This window comes from Durio zibethinus, chromosome 15 (genome assembly GCF_047325235.1).
Source record: "Durio zibethinus cultivar Kanyao isolate XHJ-2024 chromosome 15, ASM4732523v1, whole genome shotgun sequence".
Taxonomy (NCBI): Eukaryota; Viridiplantae; Streptophyta; class Magnoliopsida; order Malvales; family Malvaceae; genus Durio; species Durio zibethinus.
The window spans coordinates 3,138,061-3,155,967 of NC_143176.1; the positions used below are offsets into that span (position 1 = coordinate 3,138,061).

The following is a 17,907-nucleotide window of genomic DNA, read 5'->3' on the forward strand; positions in this document are numbered from 1 at the left end:
CTTTCTCCTCCTTTTAACAGCATCAAACATGGCATTGATTTCCGGATCATCTCCATGAAAATCCTTCCCTCCCTTTCTCTTCCTTTTTTCCACAATGCTTTGGTTCTTCATCAAGCTATCCTTACAAGAAAAAAGATGGTAGACCATTATTCTGATGATAATACTGTAATCAAAGACTATATCTCAACTCTGTATTTTTTTAAGATTACTTTGGTTTCAGGCCATGAAAAAGTGTATTTATAGGTGTCTGAAAATCCTAATCCTCATAGGAATCAGAGTAGTGTTAATCCTACTAATAATAGGATTAGGAAGGTTCCTGAATCCAACTGTCAGGATTAAGTTCACTTTCTGACAGCTAGTGCATCCTCTTTCACAACTTTTAGAAGGTGGCTGCTAGTTATGAAACTTTTAAACAGATCAGTGTTCATAACCTGTCTTAAAAGTACGAACTGAAGATCACATTTTGAGACAATTTTTAATCCATATTCTGTTCATGAACATTTTGTCTTTGAAGTAAGATTTATTTCTTGAGAATATAAATTAACATGAACTGTCTCAATTGTTTGTCATTTAGTCTCAATCACTGATCTTTTCATTGTTTTCAAGCTTGGTTAACCTATACAAATGAAACCTGAGCGAATAAACTTCCCAGAAAGGCTGAAGAAAGCAAAAGAATGGCGACAAATTAAAGCACATTGTAAGCTAACCATGACAGAAACATCAATCAAACAACAGAAACCACGATTAGTTAAGAATATCAAATAAAACAAACCATGGAGGTAAGGAATGAAACCAACAATCACCTAAAAATAAAACTAATTAAATGAACAGCTCCTATACTATAAGATACTACATCAGCAAATACATAATAACTAACATTCCTCCAAGAGCAGTCATGAAATAAGATGCAACTGTCAGTCTGATGGTAGAATTTTGTGGCGGTGGCCCCCAAAATGAGTCCCAACCATCCCCATCATCAGTTCCATCGTCCTTAGGTGAAGGTGAAGGTGCAGGTGCAGGCTGAGGAGAGATGATTGCTGCAGGGTGCACCATTACGCGAACGATCAATTTCTGACCAGCTTTGCAGTGACCACGCTCCCCACTGATGAAGTAGAAGAACCCGTATCGATCAAATTGGAAAAATGTGTCTCCATCTTTGAACTTAAAGATTGGATTTGACACACTGCAATTAGTGTAGCTTATATGGTTCACCACCAGTACTGAGTCATTGTTGTACTTGAAATCTAATGAAAGACAAGCAAACATAAGTAACAAACCAGTAAGCTAAAGCAAACCGCCACTATTTCTGTTACAAATTAGTAACTTAGTTGAATCCATCAATTTCCTTCCAGAAAGCTATCAAAAAAATGTTGCAAACGCCTTTTTCATGCTATCAAACTATCGTTTTTGTAAACAAAAGTATATAATATAAACTTACAAAGAGAATCCCCAACATGAAACCTGTTCCTGGTAGCCCATTCGTTGTATGTTTCAGACTCATTCCCAGTTGGTTTGGTCCATCCTCTCTCCCCACCAACCTTGAACTGAAAAGAAGCAGCAGCGAGCGCGATCATAGAGATCAAAACCAGAGAAAACAAAGCAATTTTGCAGAGTTTTGGAAGAGAAAAAGAAGCCATTTTTTCTTCCTGAATGCTTAAAATGTGTAGAATTTCAGCTACTAATATAAAGAAAAAGGCTGCGTGCAAAAACTCTTTTACTTTCAAGTTATAAGGGAAGCAAAGTAGCATTGCAGTTAAGTTTGTTACCTTTCTCGCGTGGGGTTGATTAGTGGGGTTGGACAGTTAAAGACCTGATAGTCCCACGTTCTTTGAACTTTGACCTCGTCTTTCACACGTATTATGCGCTGGGGTCCTAACTGGATCGCACTTCAGTGAATAATCAGTTGATGCAACTATCTGTCATCTTAGAACTCATGTAGATCATTCTGATTAGAGAAGTAGACATGCATGCGATAGCAATTCGTGATCAGTTGATCTATATCAACCCTCTCCTTTCTTTTCTTTTCCCTTACCCAAGAACTTAATTACAGTCAATAACAACTGATAGATATACTATTTTTTCACCTTTTAATCAAAGGGTTGTTTTCATATATGAGAATCATGGCTTAATTTAAGTATTACTTTCAGGTATGAAAATCACAGAGGCATGCACAAAAATTGAATATAGATGCAACTAGATGGCAATGAAAAGATCATCAGTTCTTCTTTCACTTGATAAATGTTAATGAAGATGGGAAATCTAAGACTTCCCATGTGCGAATGTAAGATATGACAGTAAATTCAGTAATTCTCCACTGCTCGAAGTTAATAGTATTGTCAGAATTTTCGAGGAAATTCTCTGATGCAAAGGCATCCTTTTCCTGTTTCCAAACAAGGCAAATTCAAACATTGTCGGTAAAACCCATAATAAATGTGACCGTGAATCTCTGCAGAAACTGCCAAATATAAATAAATAAAAGTAAGCGTTAGGGTTTTGTTTAGGGACCACTTAACCGTCAGTAGCCGGTCCTAGCCATGAATTACTGGTTTTAGCCGGTGACCAAGTTATTAGTATAAGAAGGGTGCTTGCTCCCCTAGTTGTTCATGGCACTGTAGTTCAGAGTTACTGGCTTATACGTTACTCTTCTTTTTGTTTTTTTTTTTTTCCAATATTTTCCTTTTTTCCTAAAATTTTCTTTTCTTTATAGTTAGTTGATTTTGATCAATCAATTTATGTTTACTGCTTTCAAAAGAGAGGATGCTCATAAGGGTTTCAACGTTTTTTTTGCTTAATTATTTAACCTAAGAAACCCCATAAATCCTTTCTTTTTCTTTTTTGAAAAAAAAATTCATCTGTCATAAATCATAATCTATATTTAGTTTCAAATCAAAGAAGTATTATTTTGAGTAAAAGCCTTGGCAGCCAAATTTTTCTAGGTGAGTCATGAGTTTGTGGTACTTAATTATTTCTTTCTATATGTTGCAAGCAATTTATCAGAAAAAGGGTTTAGAAATTTTGGTTTCCATGAAGTTCACTAATTATGTCTTGGTTCATCATCATGATCATGAGTATGCTAATTCTATTTTGATATGTTTATATTTCTCAAGAAGATGTCAATGTGTTCATAATAAATGGATTTGCATGCATACATGAATGTGTTATGTATATATATTGAAGATCACTTCCCATAATAGCTAATGCTAGTAGTAACTTTTATCTTATTTTTATTTAGATTCTGATGCTGTATATATATTGTGACAGTGCAGCAGAAGAGGTCATGAATGCATGCATGGTGGAAGAAGAGATGGGAAGAATAGATATTGGCCATGTTGACAGAAGAGAGAGAGCACAACCTGGGATCAGCTAAAGAGAGTCTTTGCTTTTGTTGGGAGTGTGCTTTCTCTTCTTCTGTCACCATCATTTTTACTCTCCTGTCGTTCCAGTATCATCTCTTACGCATCAAATCATGAACTGCTGATCCTCCTCTCCTACTATTCTGTTAAGTATAGTTTTATTTGCTCAAAAAGATCTTTCCTGTTCAATCTCTCTTTATAATTAAGAACATATTTGACACTTCAACTGATCACAAAATGAAGAATCAAAAGATTAAGGATCTTAAATACTTCAATATAATCTTCATCCTTGTCTTGTTGGACCATGCATAGAAAGATATGGGAATGGAACATAGCTTTTTGAGATGCTTTCGTGATATATATATATATATATATATAATTAGTATGTTCTACCTTGGAAGGACTGCAATTGTGTATGCTGATGCGTTTGAAAACTAAATATCTTCATTGTTTTACAAGTATTTCAGAATTAAACTTTACCTTATCTAATCAGACTTCACACAGATTGGTAATAATCTTCTGATATATGTCTAATAATGCAGAAATTAAGGGAAGGTAATATCTATTGAGTACAATCTAAATTTTACTGACAGATTATCATACATGCAAAAAGGAAGGTTGATTGAATGGGTGATGGTTTATCCATCTGGTGAAGAATCTCAGATAGATTTGTCTTTCAACTAAGAAGCCTAGCTATTTGGCTATTTATATAGGCTTCATTCAGCCCCAGAAGCATAGTAGAACTTTATTACTCATATATGAAACAATCGACAATGAATGCAGTCGTCTTTTAGACTTCAAGTCCTATACTACTTGCACTTGTTAGATTTATGGAAGAAAATGATGATAGATCATGGCTACCCTATCATTTGTTTAAGTATATGAAATTGAAAGATATTCCAAACACCTTTTCTTTCTTTGTGTCTGCTGATGGTTGCAAGTGATGAGGGATGGGATGGAAGTCCTCAGCTACACAGATCACTTCAGAACAAATGCAATACTTTCATGAAAGTTGTTCCTAACTAGCTGTGAGCAAAGAAGGATAATTCAAAAGCATTAAAACCAGTTATGGAAGATCAATGCCAGAGGTTTAAAGTAGAGGAAACAACAATAGCATGGATCCAAGGGTTGCCAGTTCACTTGTCACATGGGAAGCTGGAAGTGCCTTAAATTCAGCAGCTGAGAGTTAATACACCCCTGCAAGGGAAAGAACTACTCAGGAAGCAACTATGAAAGTTGAATGTGATATCAATTTGACTTAAAAGTGGTCCCCTGATGCCCTGTTTGTTGATCCCTTTTTGACATGGTTTTATCTTTCCAACTCTTTAGCAGAGTTTTTATATACTGAATGCAATGGATTAACTAGAGCGAATTGGGTTATTAAGTTACAATTCTTTGTAATTTGCAAATTGGTTACTGCTTCTGCAGACCTTTGCTTAATTTGAATGCGCTTTCTTCTAATCGTTCCATTTTTGTTCTCTTTTACCTAATGCTATTAGTTTGCTTTCATTGGTGTGTGCCTACATAAGATAAATGAAGAGAAGCACTGCCACTGGCAAGCAATCTAACAATAGAAGTTTAAGGAAACTGCTGTATGGGGTGGCATGCTCTTGGCTTGCTATTTGATGACATAATGTGCTACATCTGCTTGTTGCAGGCTATATTAGTCTATATCTTTTTTTTTTTTTTTGTGACATAAACCTTCTCATGTGAATATTTCTACAGCCAGTTTGTGGATTTCAGGCTTTTACTCATTTGCTCCCTTTTTACACTCTTGGTTTGGAGCAGAAGAGAAGAAGGTTTGGTTGCAAAACTTTAATAAAGTAAAAATGCCCAAGGAAACCTCATATGAACTACTTAAGCACAAAGAAAGATTAGGGTTTTTTTGCAGTGTGAGATGTGAATGGAGTTCAAGTTTTATATGATTAAAAATTACAGGAAACACTTCATTTCTTTGTTGGTTTTGTGTGAATGAGGAGCAAGAATCTAAATCTAACTCAACCGAAAATTTCGCATTGCCATTATAAAGAGAAAGCTTGGATGAACGAGAAATAGCAGATCAAAACTATGGCATCTTAAAACTTTGGAAGGAATATATCTTCAGATTACAGCAGAGACCACATAGTTCAATGCAGTACTTTTGAAGTTAGACTAATGGAACTTCTAGTCTCTAAATTAGCAAACTAAAACGAAGTAACACTATAATGATAGTCTAAAAAACAATGAAAGAATCAAACAATCAATGAATTTTGCATCTGAGAGTGTGAAATCTAACCCTAGGAAGTTTTGAATGCCACCCTCAAGCAGTTTTTTTGCGTTCTTCATCATATGAAACAATGTCATCAACAGTTAAGCTACAAGAGAGAGTGAGACTTGGTTTCATCTTTGGCACAGTGATTGGATCCGCCTCCTTGTTAAGGATCTGAAGGACTCCACTGATTGAAGGCCTCTCAACACTCTCGGGGTGTGCACAACTAAAATCTACAAGCAGCGGCTTCCTCATTTCTTCCTTTCCTTGAAATCCCTATTAATTCAACCTTTTGTCAGCAGCTTCAAGGTTCCTTCCCTCACGATAAAATCCCCATAACCAGTCAACCAAATTCACCATTTTCTGTATGTTTAGTTCCCTCGCAGTTGGCCTCCGACTACAAGACACTTCAAGAATAATGACACCATAGCTGAAAACATCGTTTTCTTAGTTGCATTCCCCTGCTGAAGATACTCAGGAGCGAGGTAGCCCACAGTTCCTGTACTAAGTGTTGAAACCGGATTTTTGTCATGGTCCATGAGCCTCGCCAATCCAAAATCACCAAGTCTTGGATTAAAGTTCCCATCTAGCAGTATATTACTAGTCTTTATGTCTCTGTGAGAAGGACAAGATTAGGAAAAAAAATCATCAGCGATGATGAAATTTTGAAAGAAAACAGGGTTCATGGAATTTCTTTATTCTTTCCACTTTTTCACAAGAAGCAAATCAAGGTCTTAATTCATGGTCTTTACTTGTGATGATATTTGGATTTTAGTCCAATATATGAGCTATGGATTGAACTTACTCTATCACCATTCCTGTTAACTTTAGCCAAGATAACTTGAAATGCCATTACTGCTAGACCACATAAAGGTGAAGACTATATATTGACAAGTTAACAGGCATCTTCCACACCTGAGGTATAATTCTTAGCGCCATCTGACCACCACCATTACCAACAAAGGGGGTGGGAAAACAAAAAAAAACAAATAAAAACTAATGGAAGTAAAAGGGCAGTTAAAGGAAAAGCACCACCAGCTCAACTACTGTTTCTGTTTAACAATACCAATGAACACACATGTTCAAGTACATACAGCAAGAAGAAAATATCACCCTGATGGCCACACCAATGCTTACCTAATTCTCCCTATATTTCTAAACAATGGGTAGTTTGTCATGGTTATCTGATTAATTATATTTCACTGTGCTTGCCTGTTGTTCATCTTGTCATTTGAATTGACCAAATGGATCAAAGTTGTTAGTCAGAGAAGCCTGTGAAGATGATCCAGCACCAGCACCTGAAGCATCTCTATAGTAGTATCCACCCACGGCACGAGCAGCATCGAAAATCCCCTGATGGTTTTCCATATGGAAAGCAGGTCCATAAGGCGCCATCATCATTTGCCCATAGTCTATGCCACGCTTAAAAATGGGCTCCCCACGCAGTGAAGTCTTCTCATTCTCAGTCTCCCGGTACCGGGTCAAGAAAACAGTGAGGGGCTCAACGTACTCGTCGAAGCCCAATTTTCCCATTGCCCAAACCACATCCTCAGCAGTGATGGTCTTGCGTTGCTCACGTTGGCAACGCTCATTTGCTTCCCCAGTGATGAAACTGATGTACTCTGAGACACATTCCTGGATGGTTTCCTTAGCATCATCGGAGATTTTGGCATGAGCCGGAAGGATGCGGCGCATGATGCGGATCACGTTGGCTATAGGCATGTATTGATCCTGTTCATGCACCATACAAGGCGGAGGCATGGTGTCGTTGCCATCGTTGGTGTTATTGATGATGTTAGTATCCTTATTCTTGGAGTTTGAGGTGTCACCAAGTTGAATGATGCTCAAACCTGAAATCAGAAGCCATGTTTCTGTCTTAAACCAACCAAAGAGCTAAAATGAAGACAAGAATTTCAAAGAAAAAGAGCTGTTTTCATGTCACACGTGCCAATCCAAAGTGAGATAATTTGGCCCCACTTTTAACAAGGGACCCAATTATCTCCTGAAAATACGGGCCCCACCTATCACTGTTTAGATTCTTTGTTGAGAGTCTCAGTCCAAAGTCAAAGCCTTTTCACCATATCCAAGCTTTGACCTTTCTCTTTTTTCAACTGGTTTTTACTTTCAATAATAATCATAGCAAGAACAACTTATATCAGTAATATTTTTTTTTATTTCGTTTTTATTAAATATTTGTTCAGAAATTGGACTTTTGGACGCTTTCAAAAGATAGGATCGGTCCCTTCAAGCCTTGCATGCAAGACATGACGACAGAAATATAATAACATCGAAATTGAAAAGTAAAAATGTTTTACATCCCACATCTTGTATTTTATATATAACAAAAAAAAATTATAGCAAGAGAAAAGACAAACGAGAATGAGCCAACCGTTACTGTAGGAACACAGGGAAACTAGATGAAGTAAAAAAGGTGGTTTGAATATATTACTTTCAAGCTTAAACTCCGCTGAGAAACAATGGTGAACAACAAAACAAGTTTGCAATGTTGCATGCAAAGGAACAAACAAGACAACGCTAAATCCAACCAAGATTGCAAGATCAAAATCCCACCCAAGTAAAAAAAAAAAAAATCTTCATGCATGCAACAGATCATCGCTCAAGAGTAAATCTTATAAAGAAGATAAATCTTGTATACTTGATCTATTTTCATCAAAAACATCTAATCAGATATATTTGTGTTTTATAAACACAAATATATCTGATTAGATGTTTTTGATGAAAATAGATCAAGTATACAAGATTTATCTTCTTTTGGTTGGGGGCAGAGTGTTTGAATACTTTACCAGAGGTTGATTTTGCATGCTGGTGGAAACGATTGAACCCATCACCACGTTCCATGCCTTGTCTCTCAAAAAACAAATCTAAAGAAATGTAAGAATTTGTGTTTTAAGGACTGTTGAAGGACCTGTGTCCTTTGAATGGGCAATTCAGCATTCAGGTGGGGATTTATAGTGCTGAACATACTCCGCATGGCGAACCGGCGTTTCTATCGAGGAACTCTGTATAGCCGGTCACACCAACCTCTCTGATTGGACAACGCCATTCCCCTAACCGGGATTAACAGGTGGACAGTCATAAACCTCTCCATTTTTTTTGTTTAATGCTGGTAAATGGATCGCCTTTTCTTTTCGCACCTTAACTTTTATTTATTTTTAAATTTTTATAAGTAAAATTATTTAATTATTTTTTTTCTTTCACATAAATTTTAAAAAATAAATTTTCAAAAACTTATATAATTTTACGAGATTTTCGAAAGATTATAAACTTTTAGAAAATAAATTTTCAAAATTTAAATTTTAAAAAAAATTTTATAATTTTTCAAGATTTCATTTTTGAAAAGATTTATGACTTTTTAAAAATTTATTGTGAAAAAAATAATTAAGTAATTTTATTTACAAAAATTTTAAAAATAATAATAATTAAGACGTGAAGGGAAAAAATGAAGTGCATTTAGCACCACTTTTTTTTTTCTTTCAAATACCATTAATTGCCCTTGTTTAATGACTCTAACCTAGGAAATTGCAAATTTTTTATTTATTCAATGTAAATATATCTTTCTATTAATCATTATATTTTCAATATCAATACCTGTCAACAACCATAAAGAGTAGGAAGTTCAAGAAGGAAATTCATTCAAATTGAAAATTTGAGGTCTAAATTGATGCAAATTATAAGTTCAAGGATGAAATTGATACAAATTAAAAACTTGAGGTATTAATGGATATAATTAAAACTATACAACCCTTAACAACAACAAGGCAAAGTCTATCCTCCAAATAATAACCATATTCAGACCACTGCATGAAGACAGATGAAAATGTTGTGCCATAGAACAATATGAATCAACATATTATACATACAACCAAGTAATAATGAAAAACATTAGAGATTCTAAAATCTTCTCCTACAAAACTGGGTGATGTCAACAAGTTTGCACTTTCCTAATCATAGTTTAAGAGACTCTTGAGTGTTAGTATCTAACAAAATTCACTCAGTCTCGTATTTATAACTAACCATTTAATCTGATGAATGTTAACACATATACACATCCCAAACTACAAGCCTTTTACTCTCTATATCTCATTTTCCGTTTGCGTCCCTTTGATCGCTTTCGAGTTGTTTCAGAACCATTCATACCTTCTTTTCTTGGCTTGACATCTCCATTGTTTGAATGACAGTCGAACGCTTTGACATTTGTAATAATTGCATGAACTGTGATCTCGCTTTTTGGGACTAAAACGGTTCGTCTCTCAACCACTGCATTCTGTCCGCAGCTAGAATCTTGAATCGCTGCGTCTCTCATCTTTTCGAATGTGGCATTCTTGTCTAGTTTAAAACCTTCATTTGAAGCCTGCACAAATAAAAATGTGAAGGACATGTTTGAGAACAAACAGCTGCTTTGCCAAGCAATCCAGGTTTTAACAAGAAAAATGAAGTCAAGATTCTCTTCAACTCAAGGATTCAGCCTTGAGAAGTAGGTTGAACTAGAGCAATGAAGTCTTTATTACAAGTTGCAGAGTTGAAATTAACATAAATGAGCAAGAACTAACAACTACTGAAATATGGAATGAATAAGTAAATATATTCTATATCTCCTCACCTGAAAATTAAAAGGGATTTTGATTTGGGTGCTAAGGCAACCACAACCATCACTAAACTTGAGGTTCAAGAAAATCTCAAATGTTTCTGTCCTTACAGTTCTCCTGATACACATAATAAAGAAGACATGAGGTAGAGCCATAGAGACATTTTATATGTTACATAGTTTGGCACATCTAGCCTCTCCACTGATAACATACAACTGGGTCAGATACATGATGTTCATTTTATAGATCCCACATTAGATAGAGTTAAACAAGTATGAGCTAATTCAATTTGTTCATGTTTTGTTCATAAACAGCAAAAGATCATGACTACAATCCAATTTGATGTACAAGAGACTCTTAAAAAACCCTCAAGTTGGCCGACAACAGAATGGAAATTTATCGAGTAAAAATGTTTTTACACGGCAAAATTTTGATGTAACTGATATAGAAAGCTTAAGGTTGACTAAAGCCTCTCTCCTCATGCATCAAAATTTAGCTGAAACTCCTCAGGTTGTAATCATATATGTTAAATTGCACAACCAAAATTGCATTCAGATAGAACACCATTAGTAGACATAATATGTGCTACATGTTTTAGAATCCCACTGCTACCTTTTTAGTAGAAACGGCTGTGTATTTAGAATAGCTTCTTTGTAACTTTGATTATCTGAGAAGGAAACCTGGTGCAAGGGCAAAGCAGAATAGTAGGTCAAGAAAAAATATACAATAATTAGGCAATCAGGTTTCATCTAAACAACAGTTGTAATTATTGTAGAATGACCTGGCCCAGCCACTTACCACCTCATCATATTGATTGCATTTGTACGATAAACAAGATGCAATTTTTTTTTTTTTTATTACGGGTAATTTCTTAATAACTTATAAAGTAGAAAATAGCCCTTCAGAAACAGAGAGAACGGATCGCTAAAATGCAAACTTGTGTTTCCAACAAAAGGACCTAATCCTGCAGCAAATTTTAAAATATTTTTTTTTTTTTTTCACAAAATGAAGTGTCCTACAGTAGCCTAACTTTTGAAGCATATGATAGAAATTTCAATAATGCCTACGACAAGAGATATGCTGCTGGAGAGAAAAAATCTGGTGCAGAAATCTAACTTGACCTGAACAGACTTAATGAATGGCAATGGAGCTGTTAGTCCATGTATACTAGCCATGCGGATTGTCCAGTTCACAAATTTTTTATCTGCAATGCCAATGAGCAAACCATGTCAGGAAGCAACAAAACAATTACAAGACAAATATATGGTCATAATAATATCATGATGATACCTGCATAGATTGGGTTACTTCATTTTGGTTATAGAAGATGGATAATAAGTTCTAAATTTTAAAAAAAGAAAAAAATTCTTTTTGTTTTCTTTCACATAGCAGATAAGGTGTACTCCATCCTAAAAGAATAAACACAAACAAATACTTCTATGGAGAAAGAATTTAACTAAACTGTTTAAGAAATATGTAAAAACAGGCTTATCAAAGCCATACAGCTCTAAGAAAAGGGCTTTCCAGCCGGACAAAGTACTGAACCCTAGGCTTTATCTAAAGATTGCACCACATCTACTTCCATATTAGGTCAGTGACCTAAAAGATGCATCCTTTCTCATTGAAAAGATTATAGCATCATCTTAGAAGTATAACTTGTATGCAAATGAATTCAATTCCATACTCTACAAAGAATTGAATTGGTACACACAATTGAGAATGTTACCAGAACTCAAGGACTGAGTTAGAATTGTCTGGAACAGATCAATCCTTATATATGGAGGAATCTGCATATTAAGTAACTCCATGACTCCAGCAATAACCTGTTCTTTTTCGAGTTAAACATAGAGCAATAGTTAACCTGTATGCTTAACGAGTACATAGCCTGTGCCAACAAATTGAGACAGGATAAATTCTCAGATAAATAACAGTGCATTAAGGCTCTTATGATACCTTATCCACAAAGCCATGAATCACCAAACTTGCTTTCTTGTCCTTTGGAGTTTTCTGCATAGGTGAGCAAAAGACATTATTAAAACATTGACACCATCCTAGCAACCAACAGCAAAGAGAATAGCAAAGAAAGTTGACTACTCACACCTACTTTCTTACTTTATCCTCATTAAATTTTCCTTTCCAATAATTATTAAACCTTTGCAAAATGCAGTGGGATTTTTTGCATGAGGCCTTAGAAAGTACTAATAGATAAAAAAAAAAAAAAATCTCTGCCACAGTAAGATTTTCTATCACAGAGCTCACTAAGAAGCCTTTATTCAAAATAGAATTCCATATGAACAATTTGCAACCCTTTCAGGAACCCATTTTATCCTTACAGTTTGTATCTAAATCTTTATGCTTCAGGGAACTTCACATTTCAAACATTAGGAATTATATATTCATCATACATCACCCATACACTTTCAGCTTCTACCTTGATTTAAGAAAAAAAAAGGTATAAATTCATTTTTACTAAAAGATTTCTGCAAATACTCAAACAAAGATAGAATACCTGAAGATTCACAATAACAATCTTCCCCCCACCACTAAGAGATTTCAAAGGCAGATTGCATGCAGGAGTGATCTGCAAACTGTACAGAATAGTTATGGCCATGACCAAGAACCAAAATGAAACAAAGGATAAGGTCCATTATAAATAAATACCAAAAGAGTAACTGGTTGGCAGGAAGCTATGCTGCATGGTGGAAATAGCTTCCGTGGTCAGGATCCACAAACAGCTTAGAGAATAGAGGCCATTCACCACAAAACTTGACACTTGAAATGTAACATAGAACTAGTCATTTTCCACCTCCTCTATCCTTTATCTAACTCTTTGGAGTAAATTCATTAAAGGCTGGATGTCTGTTTAAGGCTTCCCATCTAAGAACTAAACTACATCAACTAAGACCAAACTTTATTGAAATTTTCTGTATGATTTTCTAAGTACTAGAAAAGTAGGTTTCATAATTCAGCCACTTGAAATGATTTATCCAAGATTAACATATTAATTCTGATGGATACATTGATTTCAGAAAATATGAATATTAAATGAGGGAGCAAAGTTTGGAAAGGAGCCTTGTGAGAATTTTAGAAGATTAGCATTTCTATAAAGTTTATTCCTGCATATGCAACTCTTTGGGTAGCAAAACCTTCAAAGATAAAGCTATAGCAAAACCTTCAAAGATAAAGCTATGTAATGCTCAATTTGAGTTATCCTAACAAACTTCTTCAAATTATGAAGTGAAAAAGGTGGTCTGCCAATGGCTTTCAAAAATTTATTGTCAAAATCTTGTATAGGCTCATGATTTATGAAGAACCTAAATTTCTCAAATACTACCAATCAGAATAATTCACCATGTTAAAGCATAATAGCATAATTCTATATATAGAAACAATATATAATTCAAAAAAAAAAAAATCATAGCAAATACATTACCATGGCAGCATTAAGCAGGGAAACAGATCATTACCTTGTCCCCAAACAAAGCACCACATCAGCCATTCTACAGTGCTTCTCTGCTAGATTCATCTCCTTTGGTGGCAAAGCATCCTGCAGATAGAGGGAAGGTGCCAGGAAAAAAAAAAGCAGTTCTTAGCGACATTTTCCTTTAATAAAAGGGAAACCAGACAACAGACTTATCCAACAATTAAGGCTTCTTGGCCAGCATATTATATCATCGAATCAAATTAAACAATTGTTATCTTGTGTACATTTCATATCCACCCCTTTTAGATGAGTATATTAGAATAAGCCAGCCCTTGGCGTCAAATGGAACAACTGCTACACTATTTTATCATGTATATAGACTGTACTAAGCAATCTCATACCTCCAATTCTTCTAATAAGTAGGCTTTAAAATGTACCCAAACGTGAAAGACATCTTTGACAGATTGATGGAGAGAAAGTAAAGAACAAGGCAGGACATCAAATTTGGTTTGTATGCTTCATGGGTCACAGATGGAATCATAGAATCGAAAGATGTCAGGAAGTTTGGCATCTATTCCGTTTTTCATTATGCTGAAACATACATCTTACTTTAGAGTATAAATGAAATATGCCAATCTAATTTTGCATACATATTATGCTTCCTTCTTATTATCTTTCAATTCTAATAGAAATGATTATGCTTCCTTCTTATTATCTTTCAATTCTAATAGAAATGAAAGTAAGTGCACTAGCTTAAATGCTAGGATGCCTAGAATATCATATCATTCACGCCTAATTCAAGTGCAATGAGGAAAATGTAGGTCCTACCTCCCAGTCAAGAACTGTGTCCCTAAGTTTTGCTCCACATCTCTTATCAGAACAACGTCGTGATGTCTCCTTTAATCCAATAGTTTCCACCTCAAAATCTCGCAAATACCTACAAAGGTTTTATGGTAACAAAAGATTCTATCATAGAAGACAAGCTTTTAAATAAAAGAAAAGGTTAATATGGGACAAAGGACTTCTTTTATAGGTAAAGCAAACAGCAAAAACACAGCTAAAAGAAAGGCTGTAGAGTATAAACAACAATAACAACAACAAACTAAGCCTTATATCCCATAACTCTGGGGTCGGCTGTATGAAAAGCTGTAAAGTATAATGAAGAATTATATGAGGAAAGCTTAGGAATGCATTCTGGCTTCTGACAAAGAATGTTTCTTACTCGGAACCACATGTGGGACAAGCTTCCATAAATGAGTTCCCATGCAATTCAGCAAGCTTCTCCCTTGGTATTCCAGATCGAAGATGGAGACCATCAACATTCTAGTTAAAAGTAGAGGAAAACTAAGTAAAAAATCAAGTCCACAACCGTTAGGAGAATAATAGACAGCATCTTTGAGGATTGAAAACCAAAAAAAAGTTTATAAAGTATTGAATTTCATCCGTAATTATTGAGGATGGGACAATTGAAAGGGAATATTTAATATCACTCAGCCTGAAAAGAAAACTAAAATCCCAGAAGTAAGCACATTGTCAACAGCAGTTGTGATTATTAGTCAGAGCCAAAAAGCAGACAAAGAATCAGGATTTGAGTTATTATACAGTGTTGTGCTGACAACAAGAAAAAAAAAATCTCAAAATTTTATGCAAGGAGAAGATGGAGACAAAAAACTTGCTAGCCCCAAAATTTTGAAATGGGATTCTAAGAGTGTAAATATGAAACTAGAATAGCCCTATTTAACCATATTCAAACTAAAGTACTACAACAAAGATATATGCAATGCACCAAAATACTAACATAACCAAGCCCTACCTGACTAATAACAAACTTCAAAATCCCAGCCTTCTCTAATTCAACTAGAGCCATATGTGTCATGCTTGGCATTGCACGGTCAAAAGGTAGGGATGCTTCAGGTAAGGGCTTACCCTCACGCTGCATTAGATAAATGAAAATTGAAGGAACCATCAAGAAGGTTATTTAGAAGGTAGAATCAGGAATGCACGATTAATAGCTTATTTTGCAACTTAAATTTGATTTTTTTTCAAGTGAATGCTTGTTTCTTGTCAAACACCAATTACATGTCAACGATTTAGGAAGGTTAAACAAATGGCTAAATCAAACTGTTCTCTACACATTAAATCTGTTTTTTCATCATTTTTTTGGCCAGGAACAGATCAACTCCGTTTCGATAAGGCATTTCTCAACATGTAAAATATTTCTCTTCAAAATCAGGGGGGATTTCTTCACAAAATCAACATAATTTAAGGAAACTGTTTCAACTTCCCAGAATTAACCTCCACATGTACGAGTTGAGAGTGCTAAACAAAGTGCTCCTTAAAAAGAACAAGAAATTCAACAAATGCCTAGTTGTCTACTGAGAAGACATGTCATGTTTTAACCTGCAATGTCCATATTCCTTTGGGACCTCGAAAATCAGGTATGCCACAAGAAGTTGATATTCCTGCACCTGTAAACACCACTAAATGGCTACTCTGCAAGCAGCACAAACAAAAAATTTAAAGAGGCAGATTGGCATAAATCAATCATAGATCATTATATGTACCAGTGACATGAGTAAGTTAGCACAGGTTCAAACCTTTTGTATCAGTTTTGCAAGTTGTTCAATCTGCCATTGCATAAGTTTTTCATTAGCAAAAGCAGAAAACATATAAGAAATCTTATCAATTATCTTACATAATAATGGCAACAGACCAATTCTACAATCGATATCGAATGATTATGAATCTACATTGCCATTACACTAAAAAACAATCAAACCTATGCATGCATGTTTAGAACATTTAACAAACTATGCAATACTTGAGCCCTTAAGTGCCCTTCATTGGCTCACACACATAATTCACCCCTATAATCCAGATCAGGCCTACCACACTCATAGGAGAACACATAATGATGATCAAAATTGATCAGAAGAATACTCTATAATTTCCACTTAAATATTCCAATATAATCATACAAAGCACTACAAACTAACAAATTTCAGATCAAACACAATACAGCCCCGGTCTTGCTACCCTAAATGCCAACATTTTGATAGCAAAATCATTCAAAAGCACCACCTTTACAACATTACGCCATACTTTCAACCAAAAAAGCCCAACTACCATTTCTGGGTGGTACAAAAGCTTTCTTAGTAGTCATTAAGAACATAATCATAAATTTCTTTTTAAAAAAAAAAAAAAAGAAGCCAATCATAAACAGCATAGTTAGCAACAAAAACATCAACTTTAAGGAGAAAAAACCTTACTTTATCCTGTAAAACATGAGCTGAGTCAAAGAACTCCGTCATTCCAACTTGACCCACATCTTCTATGAATGAGAGCTTCTCTGCATAGCCCAGAGACATAGTGGTAAATGGCAACTCTCTCTCTAAAAGCAGTTTCCTGAAGCCTATGGCAACTGTTTCTTGGGATCAAAAGAAAGCAAAGAGAAGAGAGAGTGAAGGGTCTCTAAAAATCTCCCTTTTTTTCCTCTTCCTGTTTCCTTTCTTCTCTAATTTGCTCAGGAAACCAAAAAGAGCAGTAAAGATGATGGCACTTGCTTCACCTGCGTACAGGGGAAGAATTTCCCATTGCACTTGAAATAACATTTATGCCCCTTCTTTTTCATTCATTAAATTTTTTCTCAATTTTAGAATTTTTATTCCTTTGTTTTCTAAAAAAAAAAATTTCTTGAAAAAAAAGTTTTTTAAAGAATACAATGTAACTAGAAAATGCTAATTAATACAAATCTTTTAAGTCCAAAATGTGTTACAATATGATAATACTATGTGTGATTTTATCAAACTTCTAAAGTTATGTTTTTATAAAATCTTTAATTTCCTTTTTTTTTTAGAAAAAAATATTTTTAAAGAATATAAAGTAATTTGTTGGTATAAAATAATTAGAAAATGCTAAGCAATAAGAATTTTTAATGTCCAAAATATTTCAATATGGTAATATGATGTGTGATTTATCAAACTTTTAAAGGTAAATTTTTATTGTATATCTTATATTTTAAAATCTTGAATATCAATCATTCTCAAATAATTTTATGTATAAATAAGATCATTTAAATATTTTTTTTGTCAACAATAAAAGTTAAAGGTCATCTTATCTTATAAATCAAAGATTCAATCTTGCAATTCTAATTTTTTTAATAAAATTATAAATTTTTGTATCTTTTAAATTATGATTAAAATTTAAAATTCAATAATTAATACGTTTAATTTTAAAATTAAATTTAATATAATTGAACTAACATGTCATTGATAA

The 17,907-nt window shown here is 34.4% G+C and overlaps 4 protein-coding genes across 4 annotated transcripts; all 4 read right to left on the reverse strand.

The window, feature by feature from the left end:
* Positions 1-248: 248 nt before the first annotated feature.
* LOC111302234 (early nodulin-like protein 21) lies at positions 249-1,714 on the reverse strand. Its single transcript, XM_022898168.2, has 2 exons — positions 1,439-1,714; positions 249-1,244 (listed from the first exon to the last, which is right to left on the reverse strand). Exons 1-2 carry the CDS (start codon positions 1,635-1,637, stop codon positions 850-852), a joined length of 594 nt encoding a protein of 197 aa, XP_022753903.2. The 5' UTR covers positions 1,638-1,714; the 3' UTR covers positions 249-849.
* Positions 1,715-5,652: 3,938 nt separating this feature from the next.
* LOC111301891 (putative L-type lectin-domain containing receptor kinase S.7) lies at positions 5,653-6,454 on the reverse strand. The gene is made up of 4 exons (XM_022897881.2): positions 6,354-6,454; positions 6,040-6,216; positions 5,959-5,998; positions 5,653-5,877 (listed from the first exon to the last, which is right to left on the reverse strand). Exons 1-4 carry the CDS (start codon positions 6,452-6,454, stop codon positions 5,653-5,655), a joined length of 543 nt encoding a protein of 180 aa, XP_022753616.2.
* A 164-nt stretch (positions 6,455-6,618) lies between these two features.
* On the reverse strand, positions 6,619-8,538 carry LOC111302235 (nuclear transcription factor Y subunit B-9-like). The gene is made up of 2 exons (XM_022898169.2): positions 8,406-8,538; positions 6,619-7,451 (listed from the first exon to the last, which is right to left on the reverse strand). Exons 1-2 carry the CDS (start codon positions 8,458-8,460, stop codon positions 6,829-6,831), a joined length of 678 nt encoding a protein of 225 aa, XP_022753904.2. The 5' UTR covers positions 8,461-8,538; the 3' UTR covers positions 6,619-6,828.
* Positions 8,539-9,424: 886 nt separating this feature from the next.
* LOC111301541 (NAD-dependent protein deacetylase SRT1-like) lies at positions 9,425-17,208 on the reverse strand. Its single transcript, XM_022897302.2, has 14 exons — positions 16,902-17,208; positions 16,230-16,259; positions 16,033-16,125; positions 15,446-15,565; positions 14,855-14,955; positions 14,461-14,569; positions 13,676-13,755; positions 12,718-12,796; positions 12,162-12,215; positions 11,935-12,031; positions 11,330-11,412; positions 10,821-10,888; positions 10,223-10,325; positions 9,425-9,973 (listed from the first exon to the last, which is right to left on the reverse strand). The coding sequence occupies exons 1-14, from the start codon at positions 16,998-17,000 to the stop codon at positions 9,689-9,691; spliced, it is 1,401 nt and encodes a 466-aa protein (XP_022753037.1). The 5' UTR covers positions 17,001-17,208; the 3' UTR covers positions 9,425-9,688.
* Between the last annotated feature and the right edge of the window lie 699 nt (positions 17,209-17,907).